This window comes from Aotus nancymaae, unplaced genomic scaffold, assembly GCF_030222135.1.
Source record: "Aotus nancymaae isolate 86718 unplaced genomic scaffold, 86718_ANA_hifiasm-v0.15.2.pri h1tg000002l, whole genome shotgun sequence".
Taxonomy (NCBI): Eukaryota; Metazoa; Chordata; class Mammalia; order Primates; family Aotidae; genus Aotus; species Aotus nancymaae.
The window spans coordinates 15,247,768-15,256,616 of NW_026988413.1; the positions used below are offsets into that span (position 1 = coordinate 15,247,768).

General features: G+C 44.7%; 1 gene segment (V, D, J or C); it reads right to left on the reverse strand.

Annotated features, from left to right (window-relative positions):
• Window positions 1-3,806: 3,806 nt before the first annotated feature.
• LOC105713686 (T cell receptor beta variable 9-like) lies at window positions 3,807-8,173 on the reverse strand. The segment is given in 2 exon segments: window positions 3,807-7,911; window positions 8,031-8,173. Coding segments are annotated over 2 exon segments (405 nt in total).
• Between the last annotated feature and the right edge of the window lie 676 nt (window positions 8,174-8,849).

Sequence of the window (8,849 nt, forward strand, 5' to 3'; positions counted from 1 at the left end):
AGAAATATCAATAAATTATTTATTTTCTCTCTTCTACAGAATACTCAAAATTTCGCAGAAGTACTGCACTAAAAACACTAGCCACAACAAATTGCCCAAGAGAAGTTCAATCTCAATTTCCTTTAGTATCATCAGAGCACACCAGTGTAAATCTAAAGTCAATAGAAACTCTAATAACGCAATCAAGGTCAGGCGAGGTGGCTCACACCTGTAATCCCAGCACTTTGGGAGGCTGAGGTGGGCGGATCACAAGGTCAGGAGTTTGAGACCAGCCTGGCCAAAATGGTGAATCCCCATCTCTACTCAAAATGGAAAAAATAGCCAGGTTTGGTCATCCCAGCTACTGGGGAGGCTGAGGCAGGAGAATCACTTGAGTCAAGGAGGTAGAGGTCGCAGTGAGCTGAGATCACACCACTGCACTCCAGCCTGGGCTACAGAGCAAGACTGTGTTTCAAAAAACAAAACAAAACACAATCAAATAAAATAAATATTACCTCCAAAGAAGATACGCAACTTGCCCATAGGCATAAGAAAAGACACTTAACAGCTTTAGTCATTAGGGAGTTGCAAATCAAAACCACAATGAGATATCATTCACACTTACTAGGATGGCTATCAAAATAGTAATCATCATCATATTTTTGAAAATAAAAAGAGAACATTAAATAACAAGTCCTGGAATGTTGTGAGGAAACTGGACATTGCTGATGGAAATCTAAAATTGCGCAGCTGCTACAAAAAACACATTTTGGTAGATATTCAAAAGGAGAAACAGAATTAGCAAAGGACCCAGAAGTTCCACTCCTAGGTATAGACCCAAAAGAATTGAAAACAGGGAATCAAACAGATATTTTCAGGCCAATCTTGACTGCACCATCATTCCCAGTATCTACAAGGTGGAAACCACTCAAATGTCAATCAACTAATGAATGGATAAACAAATGTCTTATAGACATACAATGGAATATTATTGAGAATAAAAAGGAATGAAGTTCTGATAAATGCTACAGTACGGATGCACCTCAAAAGCATTATGCTAAGTGAAAGAAGCCAGAAACAAAAGGAAAAGCATTGCCTGCTTTCATATAGATACATTATCTACGAACAGTTTTCACTAGTCCATATGTCTACTCAAATGTAGGACTGTCATTCCTTGGAAAAGTATCCAATCTAATAATTTTGAAATCATAGCTTAACTGTTTCAGGTTGTAATATTCTGATTGTAAGTAAGCTTGAAAAGTTATTCTCATGTTTAGTGGTAACTTAGGTTCATTCTTCTGTGAATTGCCTACTCAGCCTAAGTATTGCTATTTTTATTGGGTTGTCTTCTCTATACTAAGTAATAAGAATATTTTACTAATTCTAGATACTAATTCTTTTAGACAAGAACAGCTGTGCTACAGAAAACAGAATAAAGCAAAACTCTCCTAAAATCTCACTGGCTTAACTCTATGAAGTCTTACTTTCCATGACCACAAAGTCCACTGTGGCATGAGCAGCTTTCCTCAGTGACTGTCCACCAAATTATGACTCAGTGAGCTAGGCTGCTTCCGTATTATCAGGAAATCTGTACCATGTAGCTCCCAAGTTCAAGACACAGCAAAAGAGGGGTGAACAGTGTCTGTGCACAAGAGTTGACAGCAGGCTGGAGACTGCAGTGCTTAGAAAGTCCTGCTTACAAGATTGAACTTTGGCTGACATCTGGGAACTTGGCTGGTGCCCTGAACTGACATAAAGTTTCTCCTGACTGAGAGGGGTGGCTCACTGGGCCCAGACTAGTGTTGCAAATAATATTATGCTGAACATTAGGTTTCCTTCTGGGATCTAGACTTTTGGTTCATGCTAGACAGTGGGTGCCTGTGTGACCAGCCTCTACTAAAACCTCTTGGGTGCTGAGTCTGTAATGGGCTCCCTTGGCAGAAACACTGCATGTGTGTTAATGCATTTTTGCTGCTGGGAGAGAGAGCTCTGGGTGACCTCTCATGGGAGGAAGAAAGCATAAGGAAGCCTGCCTGTGAATTCCTCCTGATTGCACCTGTGTGTTTTCTCCATATGATCTGCTGCAGAGTATTTACTATGACACTTTAATAAATCTCAGCCGTGAGTACAACTCTACGCCACATACCAATACTCTACACACAGGAGTACATTTAGAGACCCTAAACACAATGCCACAGAATATTTTTAAGGGCCAGCCTTGGAATGAGCTGACATCATTTTATCCCACTTTTCAGAACCTGGTGACACATTTCCAACCCTCCAACTGCTAGGCAGACCAGGAACCATGGAGAAGCTACAGGTATTCGGTGACCTGAAATGTTCTCTGTCACACTGATTTTTCGTCATTTGTATGCATTCCTCATGCCTTTCCCAGGCTGCAACTTACTTTTTTTTATGGTGTGTTTTGACTCGCAACAATTTAATGCAACTAGTGGTATGAATATTGTTTTTTTGGCTTTTGTTTTTCTCCTCTGAAAAACTCTTCCCTCAAATGAATGCTAAAATTATTTTTCTGAAATTTTCTAAAGACTTGTTTTTTGCTTTTTCCAATTGAGAGCAAATGTGCCTGAAATACACTTTAATTTAAGAAATGAAGTAGAGATTTGGGACTAAGTGGGTGGTTCGTATGCTCAGTGCAGAAGAAAGAATTTATATAAACGATCCCAAGGGCAGAAAACAACCGACACGTATGAAGAAATAACTGAATGTAGGGGAGTGTGGCTGGAGCAGCCAGCCAGGGAAAACTCGGTGCAAAATGATGATAGAGAGGTAGGTAAATGGTTAATGGTATAGGATTTTGTGGGTTCTATTGCCCTTAGAAGAAAGCACCCCTGCCCCAGCCCAGGAGCAGATACCATACAGGCAAAGATTTATGATTGTGAGTTGAAGGGTAATAGAAGGTAGGGGAAAGGGTAGATGGAAAAATCACCCAGCACTTAGGGGAGAGAAGAGCATGGTGGGTTTGAAATTGTCAAGGAAATTAGGAATCTCAAAGATGCCTTTTTCATTTTACAAATGGAAATAGGGAACTGCAGAAGCTAAGGTTGTTGGGATGACCTCCAGTTCCTATGACTTTGTTTGAACAAAGCACTCCTTACCCAAATCACAGTCGCTGTGATAGAGGCTACGATTAGAAGGAGGTAGGTAGTTCTCAAGTGCCTCTAAAACTCATTGCTAGGAAAGCCTTCATGCAGGCTCAGGCTGCAGTTACAACAGGAATAGTCTTCTCATCCCTGGGCTTCATGGGCATAATATTAAAAAAAAAACAAAAAAACGGGAGAGAAGAAGAACAACTCCAAACCACCTGGAATCATCACTAAGCCCTTACCTGAGACTAGGGTAGGAATGGAACTCAACACCAAGGGTCATATGGCCCCTGCTCTGCGGCCCCCAGGCTGACCAGGGCTCTCTGACTCCCAGGAAGGCTGGGATGTGAGACACAGGCAACTTCAATCATTCTAACTACCCTTTATGTGCAGAGAGGAGGCAGCTGTGTAGCACTGTGGAGTCACTGCTGGCGCAGAAATATACAGATGTCTGGGAGGAGAGAGCAGACTCCAGAGTGAGGGGGAAATCCTCTGGGTTTGATCTAGAGACAACGTAGCCATCAGGGACTTCTCCTTTGTTAACGTCTGGAACACCATATGAATAATAAATCAGCCTCAGCCCGTGCCCCAGGTCTTGTCGATACCAGTACATATATTCGTGGTTCCAAGTCTGGTGACACTTCAAGGTCACCTGCCTTCCTGTCTCTGTGACCTTGTATCTTGGGCTCTGAGTGATTTCAGCATCCCCGTTTCCTGTAATAGAGAACAACAGACACTGATGTTGTCATCCCAACAGAAAAGCTTGCATGGAGGCCTTGGGAATTCCAGGGAAGGAGGCCCTCCTGTGACCAGCCCTCACCTGCCCACAGCAAACTAAGGGCCACATAGAAGAGCCTGGTGCCCATTTCAGCACCAGGGCAGGATCTTGTGTCTCCCAGCCCTGCTGTGGGCAAATCGAAGTCGGGCTCTCAGTGACTTGATGATGTCACTGGCCCTGCTAAATGGGTGAACTGCAGAGCTAACCTGCCACGCCCCTTCTCTTCCCCACAGAATAAATCGTGTATATAATTTTTAGGTCTGTTTTGAAAGAAATCTTATAAACTCATGAGCTCTTTCCATGATTTTAGTAGGAGTATTTGTTCTTCCATGTATATTTTATTCCTACCATGAGAAATTCTTTATTCGAATACCACTTTCATTTTTTATGAATATTTCTGTAGTCTAAAGAACATTGTCGTAGCAGTCCTGGCGCCTTTTATGACTTCTCTGCACAAAATTCAACTCCAAGTTGAATTATTTTCCTCTTTGTTTAACCTCTGGATACTCGTATTCAGCCTACAGGGATACCCTTCGTTAAAAGGATCACCTGACATCCAGAAAGGTTTCCAAGTTTCAGGTTCAGGGTCATTACCATTCGAAGACCTGTTTCCTGCTGTAGCACCTCATTACACCTGATAGGAGCCTCACCATCCGAGCTCAGGCTGCTGTGTTCTCATGGGAATTTTCCCTTTGCTTCAGGTGAAGCCACAAACACTGCACCTAAATCCCCTGAGTAACTGTACTTACCACGAAGAAAGGAGGAGGCTCATTAGGAATGTGGATGAAATATTCAGCAGTAACTGCATCTATCTGGAGTCTCTAGGGTCACAGGGATATGCTCTATTTCTTTCCAGAAGATCTCATATTCACCTAATGGGAGAAGGTTGATGGATTCATAAATATGCTATGGTGCAAAACTCTCATCTAGTCAATATCACTGCAATAGTTATTTCAGATACAATAGATTATCTATTGCACGTCTTGATGTAACCTGGTTGGGTAATTCCCACAATCATGCTCCAGTGGGAGAGGACACAGAATCAGAAGTGGGGACGGGGAGGAGACCCATGAGCACCCCCAAGGGAGGCCGTGGCTGGGGCCTGGCAAGCCTGGGAAGGACTTTCCCATCTATGCCCAGAACTCCCCTGGTCCTGGGAGACCAAGAGCCACACAGCAAAGGAGCCAGTCCTCGTGGTTGAGCCAGGGCAGAAACAACAACAAAAAAGGCTTTTCAGATCAGGACCTTCATTTTGCAAGGGAGGGCACATAGAATTCCAGAGCTCTAAGGATCCTTCCCTGAATCAGGTGTGATCTGACAAGAATGTCGGTACTCTCAGCAACACTCTGTCTTCTCTGGGGAGACGCGCACCTATCAGGAATATATCCTTCTGCTTTTAAATTAATTTATTATTAAGTACCATAAATTATAATAATTACGTGTTAAAATTGTCTAGCCCAACTTGAAGCTTTGTCTGTTTCTTGCACTGGTGTTTCCCAAGTACCTGGACAGTACCTATGTAGTTAACATAAAGCCAATGAAGAATAACCTCAGGGCACCTAACTTGCACAGGATCTTTACAACACTTTGCTATTTTGCATTCTTTTTTGCAAAGAGCTACCTAAAATGTATCAGCTTTGTGCCCCACAAAACCTGAATCTACTCTTCACCTATAACCCATTAAATGTTTGTTGACTGAATGAAGAAAGGAATGAATGATTATCTGAGTCCGGGCAGATTCTACTGCTGTAAACAGAATCCAAGTTTATTCAGTTCAAAATAAGTTCAAAGTTTTAAGGGAGCAGAGAGTCATCCTGAGAATGCTGGGAATGCCTGATGAAGCCAAATGAACCTGGAAAAGATTAGTTTATATACATCATCCTAAGACTTTTTGAATGAATCAGTAGCAGCATGAATAAAAGAAAAACAGTGGCCCCTTCAAAAGGAAGGGTCTTTGGATGGTTGCTTCATTCCATCACTGCCACAGATCAGGCTGTCTCTGAAGACAAAGTCTGTGACGGGGAGGCTTGGGTGCATGTAGCTTATTTGGGAAATGATTCCAGGAAAAAGTAAGAGAGCAGGAAAACAAAATAAGGAATGAATAAACCAGGATAAAAGACCATGTTGTGTTTGTGCTGGGGCAAGAGGAGATGGAATCCATTGAGACCTCCAAGAACACCCAGGATGCTCTCTGGAGTGCCTGCATGTATGGGCAGGTTGGAGCTTTTGTCCCCCTGTCCTGTTCCACCAGGAGCATCAGGATCTCTGGCTTTGAGTACAGCCCAAGTGGGCTCAGATAATATCAGAGAAGGCCCCAGAGCAGGAAGCAGCAACATTCCAAGCAGGCACTGCGGAGGGGCACTGTCAGCAAGAGGTGAATGGGAACTGGTACTGTCCATGGCAGCAAGTCTGAAATCAGAGACGGGAGGAGAGGATGTGATGGAAGCCACTAGAGGCTCCTCTGTGGTCTTCTTTCCAATAAAGCTGTGCCTTCTTCTATAAGCTCTCTTGTGTGATGGCCAATCACACTGAAGCCATATCTTTCTGGGACCACCACACCTTCATGCATGTCAGACTCAGTTATCAAGCAGGAAGTTCATAAGGGGTAACATTGTCATATTTCCTTAATTGGCAACTCTTCATCTTAATTTTACCTAATGAACTATCAGACTACCACATTTGCATTTTAGATGACTGTGTCTGAAACGTAGTTGAATCAGGCAAAAGTAATATGTGTCTGCCTTTGTTACCAGAATTTCACAGAGTAAATAACTGTGCTAGATTGGAGATTTGGCAGAGAATTTATAGGGCCCTAAGATTTCTTGAACCTACACTTTATATGACTCTTTTTAAACTTACCTCTGTAAAATCTCTGCAAGACTGGCCAACATGGTAAAACCCCATCTCTACTAAAAATACAAAATTTAGCCGGGCGTGGTGGCATGCACCTGTAGTCCCTGCTACTCGGGAGGCTGAGGCAGGAGAATTGCTTGAACTCAGGAGGCGGAGGTTGCAGTGAGCCAAGATTACACCATTGCACTCCAGCCTGGGAGACAGAGTGAGACTCTGTTTCAAAAAAAAAAAAATTAACTAATGAGTAACAATTTTTCATGTACTTTCCCCGATGGTAGATTGCATCAGGCACAGAAAGACTACACTTCCCATAAAAATCATTTCATGCTCTTTGTTGTGAACCTGGGAAAGCTTCCTTCTCATACAGTATCCATAAAAGAGATCACACAGCCTTGCCCATAGGATGGCTACAGTGCAGAAAACTGCTCCCCACTTTTTTTTTAATCACAATAAAGAATAAATGGATATGTTTTGCCTGGAAATCATGTGTTCATTGGACTTTCAGGGGAGAAGTTATAATGCTCACAGTATAATGCATGACCTTCATATTCTGCTCATGGGGACATGAAAAGGGGACACCAGGCCAAAGGACAGATCTATGGAGTGTGGGGGGACGGTGCAGAGGTGTGGAAAGAGCAGACTTCAGCTAACTATTAAATATGAGCCCCAGGACATCTGCTGTCCCTCAGATACGTAAACAGGTAAAATAATACTTAGCTTACACAGTTTCAGTGAGCATTAAACCAGGGCACGTACAGAAGCTCCAGAGAGTGTCTGGGAAAGGCCTGTCCACTCTCCAGGGCCTGAGTACCTCTGGCTGGCAGCACTCCCTTCACTGTCACTTCCTGAGTGGGACAAGAATGTTATTGCACAGAAGGCTGATGCTCACGCAGGGCTGTGCTACGCTGCTGGCACAGAAATACAAAGCCGAGTCCCCCAGCTCCAAAGAGCTCAGGTTTAGTTCAGAGCTCATGTTAGGGAACTGTTGTCCTGAGAATCGTTCAGGAATGTTTCCTTTTTCTCTCTCATTCCCATTATAATACTGAATGAGGAACTGGAGGCTCTGGTCCAGGCTCTGTTGGTACCAGTACACAGAGAGGTCTCCAGACCTAGGGGAGCATCTCAGTGCCACTCGCTGTCCAATTGCTGTGAGCAGGTGCTTTGGGGTTTGTGTGACTCCAGAATCCACTGGGCCTGTGTGTCGGAAGACAGAAGTTAAGCATAAGGCACAGAAGAAAGCCATCATCGGCCCGTGTGCATTTCAGGGATAGGAAATGGAAATGAGAGACTTTCAAGCTGTGCCCAGGACTCACCTGCTCCCAGGAGACAAAAGGCCACACAGTATAGGAGGCTGAAGCCCATGGCAGCATCTCCTCTCTCGGGGCTGGGGTCTCTGTAGTAAGCCTTCTGCAGTTCCCAAGCTCTCTTCTTCCTGATAGGAGCATTGGCCAGTGACGTCACCGCACTGACGTACTTTCCCCGCGGGCCACTCCACCCACTGCACTCTTTTGTCAGGTGTCAGGTTCTGCTACTCCATGTACTGTAATTCCTGTCCTGCACAGCCCTGAAACTGAAACTCAAGGTGAGGAGGATCGAACACAGTCCCCACATGTCCCCATCACACCTTACTTCCCTCTGCCCACCCTGTCCCTGCCCTGACACTGACTCCCAGCCCTTGCCACCCCAGCCCCTTCACCCTGCAGAGGCAGAGACACTCCCTGCTTGGTGCAAACTGAGGACTCTGGCGCCCCTACCCTTCCAAGGCAATGAGAGTTTGTGGTGAACTCACATGTCCAGGCCCCACTCAGGGGACTCCCTCCACCCCGCTGATGCCAGCAGGCAGCCCAGCCTCCCCTTCAGCCCTGCCATCCTGGCACTCTCCCACCCCTCCTCTGAGTTCTCCGCAGCACTGCGGAGCCACAGCGCCTCCAAGTGGCCAACGGTCTACAGTCTCATGGATTCATATCTTCTAACCTGAGATGTTCAAATTGTCCAAATCAGGAACACAGATGCCCCCACTCCTGCAACCCCCACCCTCTTACACACCCTCTCCATGCTTTCCCAGAAACATCAATTTAGGGTTGAGTTTCAAATCCACCCTTGGTCAATGGCGGCAAAGGACACATGAACCA